Here is a 27,443-nt window from a genome sequence, read left to right on the forward strand (position 1 = left end):
AAGCCTTCTCTAACCCCTGGTCAGTAAGAGCCTTTCCAGACCTCATAGAGACCTTGTTTTGCCTCCTTCTAATGCACTTGAGAATAATCCAATTATCTGTTTTTGTGGATTTTCCCTCTCCTAGACATGCAAGGTCTATGAAGGCAGTGACCATGTATTATCTAAGCTTGGTACTCTCCCATCCTAGCCTGGCAAAGCGCTCTGCAGAAGGACAACCATGTGCTTAATGAATAAACGGAGGGCCGAATGAATGAATGATCCCCTCCAAATACAATTCTAGCCAATAAAAGGATCACTTGCCTACAATGATGGCTAAGCAAGGAGATAAAAACAGCAGCACCTGGTGGACTTCTGTGCCTGCTTTCTAACTGACTCTCACAGCCCCCGTTCGGCCCTTTGACCATCCTAGAGACGGGAGTATTGGGCTAAGAGACCAGGTGACTCTTCCAAAAGTTGACTTAGTAGAAGTATCATGTTTTAAAGAGGCCTTGGACCCAACGTGGTGGAACGGTCCTTCAAAAGCTCTGGACTCACTTTTCCCAGCAGCCCCATGACCCCCACCAACCCCCAGACCACTCACCCAGGTAGGTGTAGCGCCGGTTCATGATGGCCTCATCGTTCAGCTTGAAGGACATGTTGTCTGTGAGGTTCAGGACCTTGACTGTCCCCGCCCAGTAAAAAGAACCCGGTGCTCCCATCACGACCAGCTCCTGTCACAGAGAATCACATGGGAGAGGCAGTAAGAGAGAGTCTGGCAGGAAATGGCCCGAGGAAATGGAGAGAGCCCAGCACGACCACCAAGCCTCTGTCCTTCCGAGTGACATCATGGCAGCCTGAGGACCAAAGGGGTCAGAAGACATGGGCAAGAGCAGAGAGTTCATGAGGGAGGAGCCCAGAATCTGCCCCATTTCTCAGCCATTCACTCTGGAAAGTGCACCAGAATCATACAACAATGAAATGCAAAAAATGAGCAGGATGCGGTGGAAAGAATGCTGGGTTTAGAGGCAGCGAGCCTGTGTTCAAACCCTGCGTCAATGACCTGGTAAGCAGTCCTTAGTTTTATCATCTGTATAATGGGTGGGTTGTATTGGATGATTCTCCCAGCTCTGTTTAGATGGTCTGATGCTAAGGAAAGGAACAGTGATGACAACAACCTCAGACAAGCACAGGGTACCTAGGTACTCTAAGGGACATCATCCCCATTTGACAGATGAGAACACTCAGGTTAAATGACTTGCCCATAGATGCAGAACTAATAAGAGTCAGAGGTGGGATTTGAATCCAGATCTTCTGACCGCAAGCCCAGCACCTCTCTGCTGTGGTTGTGACCCACACTAGAAGCTGGGACACTGTACTCTTGGGCACATGGGGCTCCTGTTCTGTTTACACGGGTTTATGGGTCGCTTCTTTGCGTTCCAAACCCACCGAAGGTGATAAGTCCCAAGTTAAGGAAGGAGATGGGCCACTAGAGATAGGAACGTGAAGGCAGCCAGAAGTGACCATGGACGTCCTGGCAGCCGACAAGGAAGCAGATACTGACCAAAGCAGACAGAAGACCTCCCCAGGCATAGAGGCCTGGGACTCCACAGCCAAGCTTCAAGGCCACATGATTTCACCCGAGTGGCTGCTGCGTCCCCCAGGGCAGACCACGAGGACCTCTACAACTTATCTACGGTCTCTCTGCTGCGCGCTTGGTGATGAGTCTCTCCCAACAATCCAATTATGGGAGGCAGTTGGATGACCCAGTGGGTAGAGCGCCAGGCCTGAAGTCAGGAAGACCTGAATTCAAATCCAGCTTCAGGTTTTACTAGTTGAGTAAAACTAGGTTTTACTGTTGAGAGGCAGTGTGGGGTAGTGGTTAGAACATTGGACTTGGCACCAGGAAGATGTGAGTTCAGATCAGAGGCTGGGAATGTCACACATCTCCTCTGTTCCCCACATCCTCTGCTGGGACTTTCACATTTTGGAAGTTTCTTGCTCCATGGGGCCTGGAATTGGAGTATCGGGTAGCGCCACGTTTATTAAAAGGATTGCTCTTGAGTTTTTCGGGGTCACTGTTATGTATAAGGGACTGTGGGCAGCAATTAGGTCTGTTCCCAGGGTTTAATTCCAGTTCAGTTTGGTGGCTGAGTTTGCTAGCACATTTCGAGATCAGTATTTGTAAGACAGAGGTGACTGGGACACACTTCTCACCGAGAAAACACACCATTTCTTATGATCACTCCTTAAAATGCTGAAAAATCATGACAGCAATGATTAGATTTCTGTCTGTCTCTGACTTTTCCTGCCTGCGTGACCCTGGACAATTTACATGAGCACCTCAGTCTCCTCATCTGAAAAATTAGGGGGTTGGATTAGATGAGGCCCCTTTCGCCTCTTAATCTATAATCCTATAACCTCCTTGGGCCTCAGTTTCCCCATCTATAAAATCAGAGGGTTGGATTCAATGTCCTCTGAGGCCCCTACCAGCTCTTGGATCCTATGAAAGTTCCCTGACTTCTCTACCACAGGATGTAAAATGAGGCTCCATTCAAAACAACACGGCGCTCGGAGCCCCGCGTTAGAGCTGGCAGGGGCCCAGGGCCATCTAATCTAACTCTCTCATCTGGCACATACAGAAACTGAGACCTGAAGGGGCTAAATGATTTACCCAAGGTCACCCAGGCCGTCGTTGACAGAGCCAGGACTGGAGCCCCAAATGCTAACCCAGATACCAGTTCCCAAAGTCACCCAGGACAGGACACGTCTCAGAGCAGATGGGCCTGTGAAATCGTGTCCTCAGAAGGGACATGCACAGCTCATCACTGAGAACAGAGATACTAAAGAGGAAGTGGAAAAGGGGCCAGAGCAGGAAGGAAATGTGGCTTTGAATGTGGTGCCCAGCGCTGAAAGAGCGTGAGAAACAGAATGGGAGAGGGCAGGAGATGAGATTCCCCACTGATCATTCAGGAAGGAGCGAACAGGGGATCAGTGCCTATGAAGCTGTCATCCTGAGGGCCTGGGAGGACACGCTTTAGAGAGGAAGCCCCCCTGTGTGACAAATGGCCAGCACCTTCCTTCCCCCGTGCCTTCATCCCAAGGGCTCCCCAGCTGCATTAGGCTGGAACACGCTACCCTGCTCCGGCCCATGACCAGCGGGCTTCAATGATGGGGAAGAAGGAGAGGCCCCGAGATGTTCAGTCAAAGTGGGGCTGGGGGCTTGGAGGGTGTCAAACATCAACAGCGTCGGCTAAGAAGGGCTTCTCCCTTCCTGCTGACAGCAGAGGATCACCCTCCTGGTCCTCAAATGACCTCAAAGGCCTTTTACAAATGAGGACACTGAGGCCTGGGAGGAGAGAGGACTTCAGATCGCAGTTCTAGAGATGGTGTGGACCTTGGAGGCCGTGAAGCCTCCTCCCCAGGAGAACAAGAGTCTCTGACAAGCTCCCAGCCCTCTACCTTCGGGGCCAGCACCAGCCCGAGCGCTGCTAAGGAGTCTTTCCTTACAACAAACCTCCAGCTGCTCCTCCTCTGCCTCTGGGGCCGATCAGAATAAATCCGCTCCTTCTTCCCACCTGTGACCCACCTGTGAAGACTCCAAGGAGGCGAGGCTGACCTCCCTGAGCCTCCACCTCCCAGATCCACCACTCTGCTCCAGCTCCCTGGCCTGCCTCCACGCACACCGTCCCCTCTCTCCAGCTTCCACCTCTAGCTCCAGCAGCTACCACCAAACAGAAGCTCCCCGAGGGCAGGACCATCTTATTTTTGTCTTAGGATGTCTGGGCGCTAGCCCAATGCCTCACACACAGTAGGCACTTAATAAATGCTTGTGGAATTAAACTGCGCATTGAGGTCAATGTCTCTGTCAGGACTGCTCTCTACCGTGGTCTCTGGAATCATGGTTGGTCATTGTAATTCTAGAGGATCAATAATGAAAAGGGTAAAAGGGGCCCCACTGCCTAGGGACAGGGGCAGAAAACAGAAACTTGCTGAGTGGGAAAAAAAGTAAAATTTAACTTTAAAAGGAGAATGAAATTGAACCAACAAGTCCTCAACCAAAGCCAGTAGCCGGGAGGTCCCTTCTCTTCACAGGAACCGCAGGGCGAGCCTCCAAGCCAAGCAGGCGTTAAGGGGCTCGGTCACATGCTGGTCCGGAGGGACAGTGCTGTCATGCCTCCCAAGCTCAGCACCAGGTGAGCGCCAGCCCCTGGAGGGCGAGCGGGACCCCAGGACGCTGAAGGTGCACGAGCTGGAGAGCTGCCCAGCTGACCCCCATTTATCTGTGCTTCCTGCTCCATGTAAAACAGCTGAGGTCCAGGAGACAGGGAGCCGAGTTCAAAGGCGCCTCTGGAACAAAGGGAAGAGCCAAGGGAGGGACAGCGCCTGGGAACCCACGGCAGCTGCCAAGCACAGCGAGGCTAGGAAACAGCTGCCTCTGACCAGGCGCTGGCCAAAGGCAGGGCGCGTATCCCACCCACTGCCACGCAGCACTCCTGCCTGGCATCCTGGGCGAGCCACACCCCCATGCAAGGGCACCAGGACCGTGAAGCTGCTCTGTGAGAGCCCCTGGGAGCAGTGGGGACCATGGAGGAGAAGGAGGCCGGAGGTCAGGAAGGATGGCCTAACACCTCGAGCTGACCCTGGGAGACTGAGGCGCCTTGAGGGGCTGGGGCTTCCAGGACACACTGCGAGACCCCGCTTCTCCTTTAGCATCCGGCTCTTAAGCCTCTGGAGCGGGGTAAAATTTGAAAAGCACTTTATTTTCTCGTTTGATCCTGGCCAAAAAAGCATCTATGATTTTAAAGGCTTTTTTCTTTAAACCCAGATAGACATACAACATACAACATACATTTGTGTTCATGAAGAAACACACAACCAAAGATATGAATGGCCAACTTTGACCAGGAAGAACCACTTAATGGTGAGAACGGCAAGAGAAAACAGCTGAGCTGCCTGCCCCAATCCACGGGCCTGCGTCATGGATATGGAAAGGGAGCTCAGAGGCCGGGAAACCCAGCCTCCCCGTCTTCTCCAGGCTGCACTCAGGACTCCCCTCCTGGGTGCCGTCCACCATGCACCCCTCCCCCCATGCCCCCTCGCTCCTGCTTCCTGTGCTGCTTATCTTCCTCTGTTAGACTGGAAGCTTCTCCAGGGCAGGGGCTGCCTTTCTTCCTGTTTGTGTCTGTATCCTAGCACTTAGCAGTGTCCGGCACGCAGTAAGGCCCTGTCGGCTTGACTGTACCTTACCGAGAATCCCCACACCTACCACATGCCCAACAAGGGGGTCCTACAGACTTTGGACAGCTCTAATTGCTGGGCAGCCAGGGTCGCCACAGTGCATAGCACGCTATGCCTGGAGTCAGAAAGACTCATCTTCCTGAGTTCAAATCCTGCCCCAGACACTTACTAGTTGTGCCAGCCTAGGCAAATCTTTTAACACTATTTGCCTCGGTTTCCTCGCCTGTACAATGAGATGGAGTAGGGCCACTCCAGTATCTTTGCCAAGGAAACCCCAAATGGAATTGTGAAGAATCAGACACAACTCAACAATTGTTGAAACACTGGGTTTTCCCTTACACTGAGCTGAAATAGGCCTCTGCAATTTCCACTGGTTGTATCTAATTCTTCCCTCTTGGAGCAAGCAGAGAAAGTCTAACCCTTCTTCTAGACAACAGCCCTCTAAGCAGTACCAAGGCCAACCACCCCACCTCCTAAGAGCTGATTCAGTCTAGAAAGAACCCCAGGATCTCAGAGCTGAGGCCCTCGGCGACCATCTGGTCTGACCCACCCCTCCACAATAAACCCAACAAGGGGTCGCCAAGCCTCGCAGAAGGACCTCCACCACCTCCTTGGGCAGCCCACCCCACACACATGGCCAGCACTCATTGCTAGCCAATTGTTTTGTACAATAATCTTCCACTTTCTCCTCTGCAATCTCCACCCTCTGTGTAGCTCTGCCTTGGGAGGCCATGCAGAAAAAGTCCAAGCCTTCTCTCAGGTGACAGCCCAGCCCCACTGTGGCCTACCTAGTGCCCCCAGGGCAACCCAGGACTTTCCAAACCACCATGGAAATGGGCGCTACTCACTCCCATGGGGTGCTGGCTGATCTCTCTAGCAGGACAGTCAAAGGCTCCGTATGGAGCTGGAAGGGACCCTGGAGGCCATCAAATCATCATTTCACAGATGAGGAAACTGAGGACCAGAGATGTCCTAGGGTCAGAGACTCAGATCCAGAAAGAGGTTTGGGGGCTGTGAAGTCCACCTCCCTCATTTTACACATCAAGAAACTGAGGCCCTGACAGGTTCTTTTAGCCCATAGGACAGAAAAATAATAATGTAAAACACCGCCACTGCCCTCCCCACCCCCACCCCCACACCCCATGACAATACTTACACCAGTGAAGAAGCCCGCTATCCCAGCCTGGCACGAGCCATGTTCCTCCCCATATTTCTTCTTATACTCTAGATGGAAAAGAATGGAGAGAGAAAACCACAGAGGCGTCAGTCTGTGCCAGCTGTGCGAGGCTCAGCGCTGGCTGCTCTCAGTTTCTCCAATGCGCCAGTGAAGCCCTGAGCCACAGGCCAAAGTGAGGAAATCACAGGAGTCCAATAGCCTTGGAAAGGGGGGCTCATGTTCATGGAGAGCACAGCTCATGGGTATTATAGGGGGCTAGATCGTGCTTCCTACGTACTTTCCTTGGATCCCCAGGATGGTCCTGAAAGGACGCTTTGGAGGTTAATTGTCCAGCCCTCCTTGGATCTGAGTTTATGGGTTCAAATCCAGCCCCTGTCACTTATGACCAATGAGACCTTGGGTAAGTCATTTCTCTTGGCCTTATCTGTAAAATGAAAGGGTTAGACTAGATGGTTGCTAAAACCCCTGCTCTCTCTAATATATACAGTAGTGACAGACGAGGAAACTGAGTCTTAGAGAGGGGAAGATAAGGTCACACAGTCACTAGGAGAACCTCAAACCTCGGTCTTTTGACTCCAAGGGTAGTGTCCTTTCAACTCTTTATAGCTTGACATATTACTCCATTTTTCCCAGAACTGAGCAGTCATAGGGTCATATGATTTAGGGCTAGAAGGGCCCTTAGAAGCCAGCCAGTTCAACCCCCTCAGTTTACAGATGAGGAAACTGAGGCCCAGAGAGGAATCAAAGAGGGGAAGGGAAAAGAACAAGCATTTATTAAGAACCTACTATGTGTCAGGCACTGTGCTAAGTGCACTTTTCAAATGTTATCTCATTTGATCCTCACAACAGGGAGGTAAGTGTTTTGATGATCTCCATTTTACAGCTTAGGAAACTGAGGCAAACAGAGGTTAAGTGACTTGGCCAAGGTCACACAGCAGGTACATGCCTGAAGCTGCATTTGAACTCAGGTCATCCTAACTCTGGGCCTAGAAACCTCTCCGCAGTGCCCCCCGTGGCTGCCTCTTAGGTTCATTTAGCACTGTGCCTCAGTGACCATCTAGGCCAATCCGTACCTCCACAATAAACCCGACAAGGGGTCATCAAGCCTTGCTGAAAGACCTCCAATGAGTAGCAGTCCATCACCTCTTTGGGTAGGCCACTTCTCTTCCAAATATCCTAAGTAAAAATCTGACATGGGGAGGTGATGGGAAGGTCCAAGAACCAGAAGTCCCTGTGCTCTGTCCAGCCTCCCTGGAAAAGAATTCTCTGGGATGAGGTCCCCTGGAAGAAAACTGACTGACAACAAACACCTAGAGAGCGCCTACTATGCGCTGCCCTTTCCACTTCTAACTCTATGACCCTCTGATGACCTAAGGCCTCTTCTAGCTCACACAGTCTAGGACAGCCTGATTTCATCCAAAACCTCCCTTTGCAGTGATGGAGAACTCACTACCACTAAAGGTAGCCCTTTGCCCTTGTGGAGACCTCCAAGTTGGGGACAAATTGTGCACGCACACACACACACGTACGTGTGTGTGTGTGTGTGTGTGTGTGTTGCTCTGAGCCTGCACCTGCTCCTCTGAAGGTCTCCTTGTTGCTCCCAGCTCTCCCCTTTGGGAATGAGCAGAACAAGTCTCATTGTCCTACAAAAGGGCCCCTCAAATGCTTGAAGCCAGCCCCCCAAGTCTTCTCTACTCTCCCTTGGCACAGTGTGCCCCAAGGTCCTTCCACCACCTGCTCAGGAAGCCTACCACCTTACTCATCATGGATTTGGATTTTCCACTCTCATTGTGAATTCAGAAATATTTTAAGGTTGGAAAGTTATTTTTTTCTTGCTGCTATTTTATTTCCTGGTTAAACTAAAATTACGAAACCAGGAAAATATATTAAAAAAAAACCCATTGAGGCAGCTATTTCTTCAATTGTAATGAAAGTTAAAAAACCCAAATCTGTGAAATGAAGTCCAAAAGACGAAAGATTCGGAGCGAGTGAAGGCGGTGAGCTGCTCGAGCCGTCTGCCTGGGCAGCGGCAGGCCTGGACTGGCCTTGGCGGACTCAGGATCCGTCGGTTTGGGCCGCCTGGTGCGTGTGCTCTTGGTTATATAATACCAATGTTTGGCAACCGCCCCCTTCCTCTTCCTGATTGCACTCTGCCTACCACGGGGTTAGCCATTGCCACAACCAAATGGAACGACTCTAAAAGCCCAGGGAGGGCTTTTCCTCCACAAACAATAATTATTCAGTTTGTCTATGTCCTTCCCAAAACGTGGCGCCCAGAATGGTGTCCAAAAAAGTGGGTGGCACACAGTAAGCGCTTAATAAATGCTTAGTAACTGACTACCACAAAGGACAAGGGAAGTGCCACCTCCATCATTCCTAGTTCTAGAACTCCCTTAATGCCACCCAGAATGAACAGCAGCCTTTTTGGATGTCATATCACTCATCTGTGGGCATCTTGCTCTCCTGCTAGATTATAAGCTCTCTGAGGGCAGGGACTGTGTCTTAGGTAACTTTGTATCTCCATCACCTTGTATGGAGCCTAACACGTAGCAAGCATTGATTTAACTAATGTTTACGGAACTAAAGAATGTGATGCCAATTACAATTAGGCACAAACTGATTTCACAGGAGCCACAATTAAGGGGCTGGGAAATACATGAGAAGTTTTAGCAGTCATTCAGTTTGGTAGGACCCAGAGCTCAACGAATGTTTCTTGACTGGCCACCATATGCATTAGGCCTCAGTGCTTCTGCCCTGTATGCTTGTGGTCAGTCTCTCTCCCTCTGGATGCCAGATAGCCTTTTGTCTTTGCAGTAGCTATAATTCCGCATCATTATCTGGGCTTTCTCCTTTCCTTCTCCTTCCTGCTCTGGCCTTGATAATCAGGCCTCAGATTGTTGACCCAGTGCCCACCACTCGTGGGTTGGGTAGGGAACAGAAAACACTCATCTCTCATAGCATTAGCCACCTCTGGTTTTTTTTAAGTATTTTAAAATTTAACACAGTTCATTACTATGGAAATAATGCTAACCCTTCCTCCCGTCTTTACAGAGGTGGGGAGGGGGCGGCCTGTGGGTGTGGAACCCTCTGTATACTGTCAGATTTAACTCTGCTAAATTGCTTTTTTCTCTCTATTTTATTTCTTTGATTGCGGGGTTAATTCTTTGGGTAGGGGAGGGAGAGGATAGATCTGGAAATGATAATAAAACACAAAAGATATTATATATAGTACATATGTAACATAAATAAAATATAAACACAAAGATATCAATAAAACATTTAAAACCTTAGAGTAGTCAAAGACATAAAATGGCGCCAAGGGAAAGAGGCTTTGGCCTTCCTCACCTGCAAGCCTTTCTTCCCACCAGACACGGCCAGCCCTGGTCCCTTAAAGAAGCCTATGTCTCTGTCTCCAGCGCAGGCGGAGCAGGCACGGCCGGAGCTACTCAGAGAGGTCTCCTTAGGTGCCACTCGGCAGGTGGACAAAGCAGAGGGTTTGAAAAAGCTAAGTGAGGCCATGGCCCAAAGGAACCCTTTTCACAGGGTGAGAAAAGGCCAGGAAGTACCAGGGTGGAGGTGGTGGGAGAGGCGGGGTGCAGTCTCCAGGCCCCTGCTCTGCCAGGGAGGGCTTTTCCTCCACAAATAATAAGTGTGCCCAGATCACCAGCTCACCGTCCCACCTTCCCACCGGCTCCCAGTGCTGGGCTGGGAGGTGCTCCCACAGTGGGCGACCCGCAGTGAGCCCAGCCCCACCCTGGGTGGGAGGCTCTTTGTAGGGAGGGGAAGGGAGGAGAGAGGAACATGTTTTCCTTGCACGCCAGGGAGAACGGCTCCTCTGTCAAGATGAGAGAGAGAATCTGACTGTGGTTGTCACTTATCTCCCTGATTTCTGAGAACACGCCTTTGAGACAGGAAAGGAAAAACTAACCCGATGCATGCTGGGGAACCCAAAAGAGAAACTGGTGGTGGAGCTCTTAGGGTGCCAGCCCCAGGAAAGTGAGGCCCAGGGAGGCGCGCTCACATAGGAGGACAGTTAGGATTCAAACCCAGCTCCTCTGACTCCAAAATGGGCCAAGTTGTTATAATACTACTTATTATTATTAAAACCTATTCTATTCTTAATAGTAGCAGCTAGGATTTATATACTGCTTTAAGGTTTGCAAAGCACTCTACATCTTATCTCGTTTGAGACTCACAACCCTGTGAGATATGGGCTACTATCATCCCCATTTTACAGAAGAAGAAACTGAAGTAAGTGACTGGCCCAGGGCCACACAGTGAAGTGTCTGAGATCAAATTTGAACTCAGGTCTTCCCGGTTCCAAGTCCAGCGCTCTGTGGAAGAGCTGGTAGGGGGTTGTGGCTGAGGAAGCACAACTTGAAGACTGAGGATCTTTGGTTCAAATCCTCCTCTGGCCAAGACTGTCTCGTTCCATTTGGTTGTGGCAATGGCTAACCCCGTGGTAGGCAGAGTGCAATCAGGAAGAGGAAGGGGGCGGTTGCCAAACATTGGTATTATATAACCAAGAGCACACGCACCAGGAGGCCCAAACCGACGGATCCTGAGTCCGCCAAGGCCAGTCCAGGCCTGCTGTCGCCCAGGCAGACGGCTCGAGCAGCTCACCGCCTTCACTCGCTCCGAATCATTTGTCTTTTGGACTTCATTTCACAGATTTGGGTTTTTTGTTTGTTTTTTAACTTTCATTACAATTGAAGAAATAGCCGCCTCAATGGGTTTTTTTAAAATATATTTTCCTGGTTTTGTAATTTTAGTTTAACCAGGAAATAAAATAGCAGCAAGAAAAAAATAACTTTCCAACCTTAAAATATTTCTGAATTCACAATAAGAGTGGAAAATCCAAATCCATGATGAGTAATTGGAACTCCATAACCACTGGAAATAAAAAGTGGAAAAAGCTCTGAAGGAAACACACACTGACCAGCAAGACTCAAGATTCCGTGGGCTGGCTACGTCTGCAGGAGTCTCGTTAAGTCCATTAGGCCTTTGGCGACAGAGGCCAAACCATCTACACTGGAAGGGAAAGTGGATGAAAAACGCTTTGTCCCAATTATAATATGCAGCTGCCCAGGCAGCCCCTGGAATTGGGCCATTCGCGTGAGTATTTGGTACAGTCACTGCAACTGGACAGGGAGCTACATTCCCCCAAACTGGAGGGCAGGAGGAGATTGAGATGGATAGTATTTGGGAAATGGTGCTGTGTTTTCTGCGCTATCACTCTTCCTGCAGAAAGTAAGCTCCACACAGGCAGGGGCTGGTTATTTCCATCTTGGCCTACACACATGGGCTAATACATGGCAAATGCCTGGGGAATGCTTGATTGATACATCCTGGCCACCCTGTGATTACTCCACACAAGGGAGTTTTGATTGTTTGAAGAAATACAAAGACCAGACTCCCTCAACTCTGCTCCCTGATCTCATGGCTCCCAGATGAGGGCCAGGGAGGGGAACCTGCAGCCTGTGGTTGTTGTTACAGAAAATACCAAGGACTCTCCTAGGCAAGTGGTGAGCTGCCCGTCACTTCTGTGCTGGGACCACACGGTAAACTCCCAAGAGCTGGGCTGCTTTCATTCTCTGTCTTTGTACCCCCAGCATCTCCCCCAGGGCCTGGTCTGCAGGAGGTGTCTAAGAAATGATCACTATTGATCTATTGGTTGATGGGTTAAAGGAACCACAGGATAACAAGGCCATGCATGATGCCAAAACCCAGTAACTCCGAGAAATCTAGGTCTGGGGAACTTTTTTCAAGCAAGTTAGCATGGTGCACAGAGCTCTGGGTCTGGAGTCAGGAAGACCTGAGGTCAAATCTAGCCTCAAACACTTAGTAGCTAGGTGACCCTGGGTGAGTCATGTAACCTCTGTTTGCCTCAGTTTCTTCATCTGTAAAATGAAGGGGTTAGACTCGATGTCCTCTAAGGCCCCTTCAAGAACTAAATCAATGGGTCAACGATATCATGGCCACCCTGAGGCAGAGGATAATATAAATAAGTTTGGGGCAGGGGGAGTTGTCTTTGTAACCTTGGAGCCCAGCACAGTGCATGGCACATAGAAGGCACCCAAGAAATGCTAGTGATTAACTGATTAGTGCTTACCATACTGGGTGAAAAGGCTCAGAGGAGATCATTTACACAAAGTGTTCCTGCCCCCATGTATTTGCACTGCTCAGTCACCCCCCCATTCCTGCCATTCCTTCCCTGGTTTCTTTAAAGACTCAGGCCCAATCCCACCTTCTGCAGGAAGCCTTTCCTGCCCCCTCCCCAGCTGCTGGTGCCTTCCCCTGAGAGATCACCTCTCATCAAATCTACGTCTATCTTGTACACACCCACTTATTTATATCTTGTCTCCTCCATTAGACTGAAAGCTTAGCACAGTGCCTGGCACATAGGAGGAGCTTAATAAATGTTGACGAATGGATGGATTGATTGAAAAGCTCCTGGAGGACAGGGGCTATTTTTGCCTTTTCTCTGTATCCACAGAAATTAGCACAGTGCCTGGCACATAACAACTGCTGACTGACCATAATGAGCTTTATCAATGGCAGCTCTGGTTATCACTGGTGCTCTGGGGTTCTCCTAAAGCACACTTAACCCATGGACATTCTAAAAGCGACCAATCTTCCCAAGCAAAGTCCCACAAAAGAGTAAGGTGGCGCAGTGGACAGAGTGTTGGACTTGTCGTCAGGAAGAAGTGAGTTCAAATCCTGCCATAGACATTTCCTAGCTGTGCACCCCTGAACAAGTCACTTAACTGCTGTCTGCCTCAATGCCCTCATCTGTGAAATGGGAAGGCTACAGCACCTCCCTCCCAGGGAGCTGTAAGGAGCAAAGGAGATGCCACTGGGAAAGCTCCCCGCAAACCTTCTGGTGCTGGTTGAATGGGAGTCGGTGGCAACACCTGGGGGACGACGCTCTGCCCTCCCATGCACAGAGACCTTGGTCTCAGAATTCCTACCCGACGATGGCAAGTCCATGTTTTCAGGAGGCCTGCTCGTGTCTTCCAGGGACCCCCTTCCACACCAGCCCAGGGCCTCGGGGGAGCTCCTGTTTCCTGCCTGGATCGCCACTGCACCCTCTCGTTGGGCGTCTGGGCCTCAGTTTCCTCCTTTGTAAAATGAGGAGTTTGGACTGAATGATGCCTTCCAGTGCCAGAATTCTGGGATTCTCCATCCCCACAGTGTGACTCATCACCTCCCACACCATGGCTCCTTCTGTAATGAGCCCTTCTAATCATGGACACGGGGGTTAGAGACGGCCCACGGCAGCCCAGCCTTCAGTTTCCTGCCTCCGAGAATCTCTCCACACAAAGAGTAAATGACAGTGTCTTTCTGGGCTGGGCTGTGGTGATGGGTTTCTACCGCAGAACAAGAAAATGGGAATGCCGTTGGCCACCACCAGAGAGGAGACGAGAGCTGTCTGAGCTTCTCGGAGGCGAGACCCTGTGCTGTAAAACAAAGACGATGCCTACACGTGGCCTGCCGGCATCTGACCAATGACCACGTCTTGTGCATTCTCCTTCCACCACATCTCTCCCATCAGGCCCCTTCTCTAGGCTCATCCAGACACTGGGCTCACTGGGGTCCCGGCTTCCATCCCCTCCCCCTTCCTGTCCCCCACACAGCCACCAAACTGATAATCCTACGGCGTGGCTGTGACCACACAGCGACCACGCACAGAGCTCTTAGATGGCAGCAATGTGCGCGATCTTCGGTAGCCTACTTACTCAAAAGCATTCCGTGGCTCCCTGCTCCCTTTGGATGAAATACAAACCTCCCAGGCTGCGTTTAAAGCCCCCCACAACATGACTCCCACATATCTTTCGGCCTTATTTCATATTTTCACACACTCCCTGTTCCCTGGTCACGCTGGCCCTCTGGTGGTTTCTCACACAGGATATGTCATCTACTTCCTCCATGCCTTTGCACAGCCTGCCCCCAGAGTCTCCTGCCAAGCACAGCTTAGCTTGGGGCCTCCTCCCAGGGATTAGCACTCATCCCCTCTTCAAGCTTCTCCGTGTTTCCTTAACGGTCTGCACACTGCACCCCCCAGGAGGATGGAAGCTTCTTTAGGGAAGGAACTGGTGGGGTTTTGGTTCGATGCCTTATCACCCCAACCCCAAGCCCAGAGCCTGGAGTGTGGACCTATGATGCCATTGTGGTAGGCAAGGAAAACAGACTCTTAGCTTAGAGTCTGACAGTCAGCTGAGCTAGAGAGGCCAAGTAACTTTCACAGCTGGGGCCGCCATCATGCATTGGGCACTGGGCCCAGGGTTAGGAAGACCTGAGTTCAAATCCCACCTTGAACATGCCTCAGCTTTGTGACATTGGACAAGTCACTTAACCTCTATCTGCCTCAGTTTCCTCATCTGTAAAATGGGAATCATAACAGCACGTACCTGTTATTGTAAGGATCAAATGCAGTAATAATTGTAAAGCATGTAGAACAGTGCCTGGCACATAGTAGGCACACATAAATATCCCCCTTTCCTTTCCCCAGGGTCACAGAACCAAGACATATCAGGGTAGGACTTGAATCCAGGGCTTCTGGCTCCAAGGTCATTGGTACGCTGTCCAGGGTCTCGGTTTCCTCAGCCATAAAATGTAGAGGTTGTTCCAGTTGCCCTCTGAGGTCCCTGAGGTCCCTTCTGTCTTGACATACATGATCTAGAACCTCTGACCCTTTGACCACAGCCATGTGGACTCTACCCCCAGCAGGTACCTAAGAGATGTTTGAGGAATTGATTGGAAAACACTTTCAAATGGGCCCCTCCATCCCTGCTTCATCATCACTGAGGGGCAACAGAGAGCCTCTGTCCGGGCCCGATTCATCTAAAGTGACAGCGGTCCGACTATCAGCCCCCACCCCCTCATTCTCCTCCCTCTTCCATTATGGGGGAGAGAGAAGGGGAGGGGCGCAGGAGATGGGGGCAGGGGAAGCCAAACCTTCTACCCCCTTTGCTCACTAGTGACATTTGGCAGGGACGGAGACCAGGGATGTCGTCCAAGAAAAGAAAAATTGGGGAGGACAGACATAATTGGGAGACCACCCACACCACAAACTACAAAACCTCTGAGTCCCTGACATCTGCCCTCGCCGAGAGGGGAGGCAGCAGTGACTTCCCTGGCTGCTGCGGCTCTCCAGAGCTCTCCATGGCTCCCAGATTTTAGTCAATAATCACATCCAGGAAACCAGGGGAGAAGAAGAGAAAGAGGGCTTTCTATTTGAGTTCAGAGGAATCATTTGTGAGCTGTGGCTCCCTCTGCTAGACAGATTTTCAGGGGATCATTCAACAAAAACCCTACAGGGAACAGCAACATTCTAGAAAGAGGGAGGAAATTTGGAGTTAGAGAAGCTGGGTTCAAATCTCAGCTCTGCTACTTATGACCTTGGGTGGGTCCCTTCCCTTCTCCTCATCTATCAAGCAAAGGGGCCAGACCAGTCGGCCTTGAAAGCCCCTGCCAGATTTAAACTAGATCCTTTTTCTGGCTTCCCTATGGTGGGGGTGTTTTGTTTTTATTGAGTTTTCTTTGCTGGGTAGCCTAGAAGATAGAGTGCTGGACTTTAAGTCAGGAAGACCCGAGTTCAAATCCTGCCTCAGATACCTACTAGCTATGTGAGCAAATCACTTAACCTCCTTCAGCCTTGGTTTCCCCAAAAAGCATCCATTTCACAGAATTTTTAGTTAATACATACATATAAATGTGTGTGTATATATATATATATGAAGCATTTTGCAAACTTAAAGAGCTGTATATACAAATGCTAGCTATCATTATTATCATTATTCAGCTGTAATTCCCCTGAAAACAGGGATCTCAACTACCCATGGGCCTTGAATGACTCCTACCACAGATTAATGACATTCAATGATAATGATTCAAACATGAAAAAGCCACGTGACCAGTTAAGAAGGCCTAGGTCCAAATCCCAGGTGGGACGTTGACCAGTCTGGTGACCCCGAGCAAATCCCTCAACCACTCTGAGCCTCAGTTTCTCCATCTGCCCAGTAAGGGTAGTAACAGCCACAGTACCCAGGGAGGTCCAAATGAGACGAAGAGAACTGCAGACTGGAAAGCATCCTCTGTCGGTTACCGTTACTGACGGGATCAACTGTCGCCTTTTAAGGAATCGTTCCATCTGGGGTGGTCCGATGCCTTCCCACGCCCCTGACTGCGCGAGGGGGACGCTCTGGACCCGACAAGTTAGCTCCCTTTCTCTTTATGTTTGGATCCTTGGAAACCAAGGCTCTTGGCTGATTCCTTGGCCAGACGGGTTAAAGAGCGGTCAGCTCCAACGCCCGTGATCAGTCCATTTGCTGCTTTCCCAGCACATCTTCACTTGGGTTGCTACCGCTCCTATGGGTGTGAGTTTCTTTTTTGTCCCCAGATGAGGCTGCCTCAACTTTCTGGGGAGACAAAGCAAGCAGGCTCCCCGCCCCACGGGCCACCAGCCTCCAGGAATCAGCTCACGGCAGCCAGCTTCTGGCCGCGCCTGTTCCATGGATCACAAGGCCCCACATCTCTCTCTCCCAGCACCTCCTGACCAGCGCCCTGCCTGGTGAGCCCTCAAGGCACAAAGCACAGGAAGACATATGACATGTGGGGCATTTAAAGGCCTCTCCCTCAGCAGCCTGAACAACCTGGAAAACCCCAGGAAGGAAGACCAGAAACAGAAAGGAAAGGCAGAACCACCTCTCCCGGAGGAAGCAAAGCAAGACAGTGCAAGGGTCTGTTCAGATTGCTCCAGAAGCCTGAGGGATCTTGGCAGGGGAGAAAATAAAAAAATAAAAAGCAGGAGAGGTTTCTGGGCTGAGAAAAAAGGAAGGTCGTTGCTAAAAGGGCATTCAGGGGGCTTTCAGCCCGAGCTGCTCTGGCTAACAAGGTCACCGGGCTTTCTGACCAACCCAAACACTAACCCTGGGGCTCAAGAAGCCGGCTCACAACAGGCCAATTCTCCCTGGTGACCAGGTCATTCCAAAGGAGCCATTTCAGCGCTCTCAGAGGCATATTAACTCTTGCAAACCACCAGAAAACTATTTAATGTCAGGTTTTTTTAAAGAGCAGTCCAAGGATATAAGAGAATCGTAGATTAAGAGCTAGAAAGAACCTTAGACACTGTTGAATCCACTCATTTTACAGAAAAGGGAACTGAGGTCAGGGAGAACAAAGTCCGGATATGAATTCCCCTCCACACCAAGGCTCTTTCCCTCCTGGGAAAGCCCCCTCGGGTTCCACAGGGTCCACTGAACGAGGAGGGAGGCCGACGGCACATTTGTGAAACAAAAGATTCTTCTTCATCCTCCATCTATCAAGAGAGCTTCCACTGAGCACCTTCTACGTGCCAGGCACTGGGCCAAGTTTGTGGGAAAGCATGATTCCCGAATCCTGCTCCTTCCGTCTCCCCCACTGCCTTGGGGCCCTTCCTGTCACTAGGAAGAGGAGAGTCAGAGGAGATGATCTCTGGCCTCCCCAGCCTTCCATTTTGGCATTCGACTTATTTATTACCCTGGGAATGACCTCGGCCCCAGAAGAAAATAGTCCCTTAGAATGCCCCCATGCACAAAATGGCTTGCTGAAGAGGAGATGGGGAAGCATACATTTGGAAATGAAAGGGATCCTAAAATAAAAAACATCCATGTTTTTAAAAATAAAAACACGGACAAACATTACCTTAAAAAAATGACCACAGTGTTCCCCAAAGACCATTTGAGGGCAAGCATCACAAACACCAACTCAAGTTTGGGGATCAAAGGCCAAGAATGTCAAAACCCTAAGAAGCGAGAGGCAGAGACATATCATCCCTTACCTTCATAGCACGGGATCAGGGTCCGGCCTTTAGCCTGGAGGTTGGCCGGGATGATGTAGCAGAAGCCATGCGGAAGGATGTGATCTGTCTCATAGTAGATGTTTTTCCAGCGATGTGCACAGGCCTGTGGGGATGAGAGTGACAGAGGCGTTCAGAGCAGGCCGCACCTGACTCACTGCCCGCGGGGTGACAGACACAATGGAGGGTGCTCCAGAATGTTTAGCAGTTGGAGGTAACGAGGTAGAGAAGCTCTCTGGGCCACCTTCCCTCAAAAATACACACACACACACACACACACACACACACACACACACACACACACAATGAGCTCTACTGATCATCAGGACCCCTCTGAGATGGCCTTAAGGGGAGCACTGCCAGGACCCCAGAGACATCTGAGATGGGAGATCTTTCTTCTAGTGTTAGCTGACCTAGATTCTCCTTCCAGGACACTGCAGGGCATCCAAAAAACCAGCCAGCCACGTCCACAAGATGCAACCAGGACCGGCAGATGGCTAGCCAGCCATGCAATGTCCAGGTGGGCAGGCCAAGCCCTCCTCCCACCGAGGGATGGGGGAGACCCACCCATTTAGGAGAGATTTTGCTCTCTTAAAGTACCAAACCAAGACTATTTGATGAATCAAAATCATTAAGATTGGCTCATGAATATTCCCCACTTACATGTGCTTCAGACACACTGCAGTATGCCCTTTCTCTAGCAATATGACCGACAGGCAATAGAAATATGGCATCCCATGGAACTACTAACTAACGGTGAGGAGACATTTTCTTGAATTAAACGTTAATTGCTGATACTTTACATAAGAGAGAGAGGACATGAGGTAGTGTCAAGAAGCTCTGGGCCTCAGTTTCCCCACCTGCTAGTGTCCTTTCACCCCCACCCCACCAACCACCTTGTACTGTGTTATGATCGCTGCGCAGTTGCATTCTGCTCTATGCTGTGGCCTACTCAGGCTGCTCCATCGTCCTCAGTCTGGAGGTAGCGGGGGAGAAAGATGCTGAATCCTTGACCGCATCTGTATTCCAATATTGGTAAAATGTCAGTACTGAAAGGATGTGTTTTGGCTACCAAAGGAAGGTCGGGGGTCAGTAAAAGAGTTCTGCAGTCTAAGCTCTGCAGTCTAAGTCCAAAGCAATCTAGCTCTTCCTCCCTGTCAACTGAGGGCCCCACTCATACGAGAAGGGGTGCGCTGGTAAATGTTTAACAACCAGCTCTGGGGAGATGCGGGGTGTAAGCACAGCACACTTTAAGTTTAACCTGAATTACTGGCATTTCCTCCATCATTCTCTGAAGTCTGAACCATCAGTGAAAACAATAAATCAAGACCAGGTTTGCAGCATTTGTGTAAATACCCTGAAAATTGAACAATCAGCTCTTTTAAGCCAGATCAGGCTGGCTCCCACCTGGTGCTGGATAGGAGGAACCCCATAAAGGAAAACTAATGACATCATCGAGGAATTGTACAGCAGAAAGAGAAGATGGGCTAGTCACATGGCAAGAGTAAGGGGTGAAAACGGGGAAGGCCAGAGAGCTCCACAGGAGAGAAAGGAAGGAAGGCTGCCAGTACATGAGGAGGATCCTCTGTGGTGAACTTATGGGAGGGCACATGCAACATATGTCACACAGCACAGGCAGGTCTGGACAGGTCACAATCGGAAACATTGGCAGAAATGCCCTAATGACAGAGATCTATTTGAGTGTTTGAATATTTTTCTTTTGTAATAAGAACAGCTCACATTTACACAGCACTTTAAGGTTTACAAAGTATTTTATGTATGATATATTAAAATCATGTATGTGTAAAAAAATCTCACATATGTATGCATATATATGTATATGTGTATATACACACATATACACATATATACATAAAACAAAGATTTATCTTGTAAGGTTCTAGTGAATATCAGGTTTTATATATGCATATATACATACGTGTATACGTATGTATAGGTGTGTGTGTATGTGTGTATATATATATATACACACATATACACATATACACACAGATGTACATACACAAAAACTGATCTTCACTAGAACCCTACAACATAAATCTTCATTTCATGCATAAGGAAACTGGGTCTGAGAGGTTCCATGCCTTGCCCAGGGTCACACAGATACTAAGCATCTGAGCCAGATTTGAACTCTGATCTTCCTGACGCCAAGGCCAGTGCTCTAACCACAGGGCCACACTGATTCCTACTTATAAATGTGCTTATTTCTCCCCCATTAGACTGTAAGCCTCTGAGAGAAGAGAATTTCTTTCTGCATCCGTGTCACAGTGCCCGCCCAGCATGTAGAAGGCATTTAAGCAAAGCTAGCTGACTAAGATTTCACCAAGGAAGTTGTATTGGATTCTGCCTTCTCAGAGGCCACAGCTCTGCTGAATGGGGCAGTGCGGTCCAGTGCTCTCCTTACTCATCCCTAACCTCTGACATTCACACGGTTGTTTTTATGGGATAAAACAGGGCATTGTTGTCCCCCGTATTGTAAACAGCCTTCCTTCCTCCTATTCTGATGGTCTGCTGCTAAAATAGCTTGCTTATCAAAGAGCCAAAAACACCATGAAGATCGATGGGAACTGTAGAAATACATCGCCGGATGAATGGCCGTTCCTGTTCTATGTGCATGTCTTATGCCTGGTCCCATCTTGATAGCTTGTAAACTTCTGGCACCATGCTTGAATTCTTAAGTAAATCAATCATCCGACAGTTTGTGGGCACAGTGGAGGGGAGACCTTGGTCACTAGAGCCTCGAGCTCTTCATCAGCGGCTCTCCGAGCTGTCTCTAGGCCAAGGATGTTGATGAGGGCCGCCTGACAAACAGCTGTACATTCTGAGACTCACAAGAAGGAACCCACTGCCCTAAATTACTCATTTCTTTAAGCAAATACTGTGCTCAGCACAGCCAGGTATTGGGCAGCTGGGTGGCACAGTGGATAGAGCGCTGGGCGGCACAGTGGATAGAGCGCTGGGCCTAGAGGTTCAAAACTGGCCTGAGACACTATATGACCCTGGGCAAGTCACTTCACCCTGTTTGCCTCAGTTTCCTCATCTGTAAAAATGAGCTGGAGAAGGAAATGGCAAACCATTCTAGTATCTTTGCCAAGAAAACCCCAATTGGGGTCAAGAAGAGTCAGACACGACTAAACAATTAAGTGCTCACCAATCAGATTTTTTATTTCAAGTACCATGAGCAATTTATTTCAGAAATGACAGATAAAAATTGGGGGTGTGGGGGATGGCCAAGGTAATACTGATGACCTCCAGCCCTTACAAACAGGTCAGCAACCAGAATCAGAGGAAGGGGAAACAAAATAGAGTTCTCTAAATATATCTTGTGGAAAGAAAAGACAGAGTGTCCTTCACTGAGGAAAGACAACGTATCTCAATATCCACATTCATGCTCCCCTGACCTTTTTTTCCCCCCAAAAAAAATCCTAGAAACTACTCTCCCTAGCACCAATTAGACCATTAATCTTTCTCAAGGAGCCCCTTGGGTGGAAAAGGAGGCCTAAGGAACATGAACAGGAAGGACATCCGCTTTCCTGAACCCGGCGGCCTGCCTTGGCCAAGTCATGAAGACAGGAGGCCACAAGAGAGAATGAGAGGGAGTTACTGGCTCAGAGACGGGAGGACTGACCCAATTTCTGGGGCCTGACAAGCCTTCCCTTAAAGGCTGACAAGGGGAGAGAGACAAGAAGCATTTCACGACAACCACCCCCTCTGCTCTTTCAGAGCTAAGTGAATCATTTCCAGTGACTTGGAGCCTCCCAATTCCATTCAAGCTATCATGAGGGCAGCACAGTGCTAGGCACAGGGGAGAGTGACCAGTTCATACCTACTGGAAGTCTTTCTTCACCAGAGATACCCGCCTTCGTGAAGCCCAGCTACGCGTCGCTGAGAAAGCCAAGGACAAAAGCAGAGCAAGGACATCGGACGCTCTTGCTTACGCAGGGGGACTATTTCCAAGGCCACAAGGTTCTCCCAGTCACTTGGCCAGGGTCCGATCCCAAAGCACAGCCACAAGAGAGCCATGAAGTAGATGGATTCAGCCACTGCTTGGGAAGGATAGAGCAGGAGAACAGAGCAGGAGGAGAGGGGCTAAGGGCCTCCAGAAGGAAGTGAGGGCCCTCCATCTGCTGGATCTGAGGGCTCCCCCCAACAGGGACAGCCCCCTTGCCTCGTGCGGTGGCTTTAGCCCAGCCAAGAGGGTTAGCTTTGTCATCGCTGGGCAGACCCAGGGAAGCATCATGGTGCGGTGGGAAGAAGAGGGGCCCCGAAGGCACGGCACCTGGCTTCAAACCCTGAGGTTGCCACGGATTACCTGTGTGGCCTGCGGTATGTCACTTTGATTTTCTGGGCCTCAGTTCCCTCAGCTATAAAATAAGGGGAGGGACTAGGCTTCTGGGGTCCCATGTTCCTAAACTCTGCTTCTGACACAAGCTGACTTTGACACTACAGACAAGTCCCTCAGGCTTCTAGTGCCCTGGGGCCAGTCTCCGAGACTCTGAGTGAGGAGGCGCACGGGGAGGGCCCTAGAACAGGCCTCTTCCATACTAATGAAATTACAGGTCTGGTTAAAAAAAATCCCTTAATAGAAACGCCATTCTTCCTGCCAAGCCATTCCTAAATTGTGATGCCAAAGACCATGATGGCCTAGATGACACTGAAGGTCAAGAGAAGGTTCCCACCAAGTCCCAGTGGATTGTTCACCATCTTGTTCAGCCTCAATGTGGGGAAAAAATCAGTGCCCACCTCACAATGGAGCACCCACATAACAGAAGGTAGCCTCGCGGCCCAGCAGGCACCTGACAGGCTGGGCATGGTGCCCTGGGCACTGGCTGAGCCAGTTTCAATGTCCATGTTTCAGCACAGAGCTAGTCTTCACTGAGACTCTTCCCAGACTGGCAGTGCCCGCCAATCCTTCTGTCCTTAGAACCAGCATCGGCCACGTTCCCAAACGGCTGCCCCACCCACCGCGCCGCTTATGATCCCATCTTGGCTGTTCACTTCTCGCCAGCCCTCTGAGACATCACAGCTAGGGATCTCAACCCTGGTTCTGCAAAACTCTGGGAGATCAAACGTGAAATATTCCAGGCCGGGAGGATAGTGAGGACAAAGGCAGAAAGTCACAGGGCAAGTTTGCTGAGCAATGGGAAGGCAGACCAGCCTGGTAAAAAAGAAGGATTTGCCCTGGAGATTCGTAGGAGATAAAGCTAGTAAGTGGCTGAGGTTGGATTTGAACTCGGATCCAGGCCCAGCACTCTCTCCGCTGCACCACTGGCTGTCTCTTAGTATGAGGGTGCTGAGGCCAAGCACACCATCACTGGTAAGGGGCTTAATTAATTCCAGCATCTCTGGGGGAGCTGTGAAATTCTGTGAGTTTCACTACAATGGATCCTGGCAGAATTACAGAATCTCAGAGGAGGAAAAGGGCTCCGGGGCCATCTTGTCTGACCCACTCCAGAAGAAGAGAACTGGCAAATACTTATCCAGCCTTAGATTCAAGACCTCCAAGGAAGGGATCATAGGACCCTAGACTTGATGAGGACACTGAGGCACATGGAGGTCACATAGGTCGCATAGGTAGTGTCAAAAGTGGGATCCGAATTCAGGTCTTCCTAATGCCAGGTCCGGCCCTCCCGAGATGCTATCCCTGAGGGAGCCCATGAACCTTCAGTTACCTTCTAATTTTTAGGAAGTTTTTCTAGACATCAAGCCTAAATTATCACTACTTCCATCCGGTGCTTCCAGGTCTCCCCTCTAGGCCCAAGCAGAACAAAGCTAATCCCCCTTCTTCTTCAAGGCAGCCCTTCAAATACCAAAGCCAGCTGTCCAATCCCCACAAGTCTTCTGTTCTCTGGGCTAAACGTTCTCAGTCTTGCGACCCATCTTCCCCTAGTATGATGTCAAGGCCCTACTAAGGCCTCGTGCTCACTCTCTTCCCTTCCCTCTCATTCCTGGTGATTTGACAGAAGATGGATGACTGTGCTCTGTGTATCTAGAACCCAGAGCCTCCAACACACAGGGAGCCCTCCTCCTTCCTCACTTGACCTTTCTCAGGGAGCTGGGACATCAGCCTGGGAGCCAAATTCAGCTCATGGTTCGGTCTCTAAACAAGATGAGTTCACATGCTGCACGCGGGCCTGGGGCAGGGGGCGGCAATCCACATCACCCTTTGGTTTGAGGATGGGATCAACATTCAGGGTCTTTTCCTAGTAAAGTCCCACTTCTAGTTTGTGATTAGCCAGGAGTGAGTCAGCAATGCGGCCCTACCCCTTTAAACAATAATAAAAAGGGGACAGTGCTCCCTGTGGGCCAGTGTGGACCCCCACTCCATCCCCATCCCAAGGTGCCCAGCAATCCCAGGAGGTGGAGATGGCTGAGGGGCAGCATGGCACAGGAAGGAGGAAACCTTCCCACCGTCCCCACCGCTGCTCTGAGACCTATGAAGTGACTGGCCTTTCTTTTAGGGCTCCACCCCCAGAGAATATACACACACATACCTAGCACATATATACACCATACATATCCATATGTGTGTACACATCCACCCAGCACACACTTAGAGACACATCCACATGCAGTTGAGCTCATTTCAGGGTTTAATAACAAGGAAGTTCTATTTTTTTTAAATACCTAACCACACTCCTCCCTCCTTCTCATTACCAAACAAACTCTCTGTTCTGACCTTTGGAGGAGAGAGGAACCAGCTGGCCATCACCCTCCCCTCAGCCATAGTCCTCCCAGTCTGCGTTAGCTCATCCCTGATGTTTGGCTCTGCCCTGGACAGCCTCTTTTTCTCACCTAGACTTAATCGCTGAATGGGCACTGCCTCAGTCAAACCGAGACCTAGGAAAGACCTTAGCTCAAAAAGGCCAAAGTCTCCCACAGCATGGGGGCCATCTCCAGCCCTCCCGATCTACATCTGGCCGCTGGACCCAGATGGCTCCGGAGGACAAAGTGAAGCTGGTGACTTTGCACAGCCCTGCCTCACTTCAATCCAATCCACTGGCACATCATGGCATCACCTCCCTGATGTCACGGCCCTCTTCAACAACGAAGGACAAACACCAGCAGCCCTTTAATGATCCTATCTGCTCTTCTGGCCCCACGGTGAGTCCTCCCAACAGGAAGCAAGACCAGGAACTGCCTCTTAGTACCTGCCTTTCAACCCTAGAATTCAATGAGCATTTGGTGATATTCATCACCGTGGCCAAACTTCCTGCCCTCTCTGAGCCTCAGTTTCCCCATCTATATAATAGAGATAACGATACAGGCAAGTACCAAGCTAGAGGTTTTTTGCCAGAACCAAATGAGGTAAACATATGCGCAGAGCATGGCCAGCCTTCAAGCACCTGTAAATAACAACCATCGTCTTATTGCCTCACTCCTCCACCCCATAAATTGTCAGCACCTAATAGGCAATGGTTAACTATAAGCACTGACACGTATACAATTATCCAAAGCCCTCTACACATATTAGCTCACTGGAGGCCCACAAGAACCCTGGGAGGTGAGGAGCATTACTGCTGCCCATCTTAGAGATGAGAACGATGAGGCTGAGAGCAGCAGGATTTGAACGCGGGTGCCCCAACTCTAGGTCCGGCACGCTCTCCTCCATGCCTATGCAAGGAGCACCGGCACACGGTCAGCAGTCCGCCTGACTGAGGCAGGACCTGGCACCCGGTCACGGGTCCTTCACATCACCACCCCACCACGCCCTTGGGACCCGGAAGAGGGCCGAGCGACTTACCAGCACTTGGCCGTCAGCTTTGGGCTGCCGCGCGAGGCTGACCCCCATCCACTCCTCGTCCCTGTCTTCTTTGCAAGTCTTTCCACAAGACGTGCCTCGACTCTTTCCTGAAAAGACAGCAGAAAACACAGCTTTCAGTGGGTGGGGGCATTATTCTCTGGTTCCTCTGGCTTCCTTAGCTTTCCATCATTTCTCTACTGATAAAAAAGCCACCATTTCTCCTCATTAAAAGAAAATGAAACGACGTCACAGAAAAGAGAGAGAGTGAGCATGTAAACAGGAAATTACAGAGGACGGAGACAGAGGACAGAAAGTCAGAGGGCAGAGTCTGCCTCCGACACCCTCCCAAAGGGGAGCTGACCCACCTCGAACCATGTCCAGTTCTGTGCACCTCCGGTCTGGGTTAGTGTGGACCCGGCATTTAAAAACCGCCCCAGGGGACTTCACGGAAGTACTGTACTTCGAATCTGCCTTCGGAGCACCGACAAGGACCCTGAACACCAAGTGAGAGGAAAATAAAAACGCATTAACATGGAGGAGAGCAGTGGCCAGGGTCTACTTAGCTCACGAGATCGAGAGAGGTCACCTAGTCTAGCCACTTCATTTTACAGATGAGGAAACTGAGGCCCAGAGGCTCGATAGAAACATGGCAGAGGCACCTTGGCTGAGCAGCACAGACCAGAGTTAAAAGGAAATGACCGTCGATTGCCTTCCAATGACTCCTCTGCTTCTGGCCTGGCTCCCCAAAAGGTCTGGAAGCCCGTTATCTTTCCCCTTCCTTCTCACCAAGCTCCCTACCCCAACAATGCTCCACCTCCAAACACCCCCAACCCACAGCTAGGGGAAAAAGCAGCTGCATTTCATTATAACTGCAATTAAGGACACGGTGAATACCAGTGATGGAATAACTCACAGACAATAAAGGAGAGGAAAACAAAACAAACTTGGCACCCTTTCCTTCCTCGAAAACCCCGACGAGCTCCTAGGACCACTCAGGGATGGTGGGGGCAGGGACTGTGCGAAGAGGGAGAGCTGAGCACCCGAGGCAGAGAAGACTTTCCCGGAGTGTCAGGGGGAGTGTCAGGTCGCAAAGAGGACCGTGGGACATCTCCATTCCAAGAGCCACGTGTTCAACTCGGCCTGGTTTAATGCATCATTTCCACAGACGTCAACCAGAGTTGTGGAGGGCCCCAACTTGGCAGGCTTTCGTGCCGAGTGACCCATTCAGAAAGGTGACCCCTTCCTTCTTTTACTGAGACACCTTGAAGTAGAGCCAGACTGCTTTGTGTGGATCTCCCAGGACTCCCAGTTATTCTTCCCTCGGTTCAATAAACACCTTCTAGGTACTGGGCTCCAAAACAAGAAAATAACAGCCTGCCCTCAAGGAGCTTCCATTCTACTGGGGGGAGGGGGAATAGGCACCCAGGAAAACACTAATTGGGAAG

At 50.2% G+C, this 27,443-nt stretch overlaps 1 protein-coding gene across 1 annotated transcript in view; it reads right to left on the reverse strand.

The window, feature by feature from the left end:
- The window catches only part of ITGA9 (integrin subunit alpha 9), a 308,486-nt gene that overhangs the window by 258,907 nt on the left and 22,136 nt on the right, over positions 1–27,443 (reverse strand). Inside the window, exons 2-6 of the mRNA XM_027859352.1 lie at positions 26,364–26,491; positions 25,999–26,105; positions 18,216–18,339; positions 6,374–6,441; positions 581–710 (exon numbers count right to left, since the gene is read on the reverse strand). Coding sequence (XP_027715153.1) covers positions 581–710; positions 6,374–6,441; positions 18,216–18,339; positions 25,999–26,105; positions 26,364–26,491 — 557 coding nt within the window. The remainder of the gene's footprint in view (positions 1–580; positions 711–6,373; positions 6,442–18,215; positions 18,340–25,998; positions 26,106–26,363; positions 26,492–27,443) is intronic.

Source organism: Vombatus ursinus, unplaced genomic scaffold (assembly GCF_900497805.2).
Source record: "Vombatus ursinus unplaced genomic scaffold, bare-nosed wombat genome assembly UNPS02014166.1, whole genome shotgun sequence".
Taxonomy (NCBI): Eukaryota; Metazoa; Chordata; class Mammalia; order Diprotodontia; family Vombatidae; genus Vombatus; species Vombatus ursinus.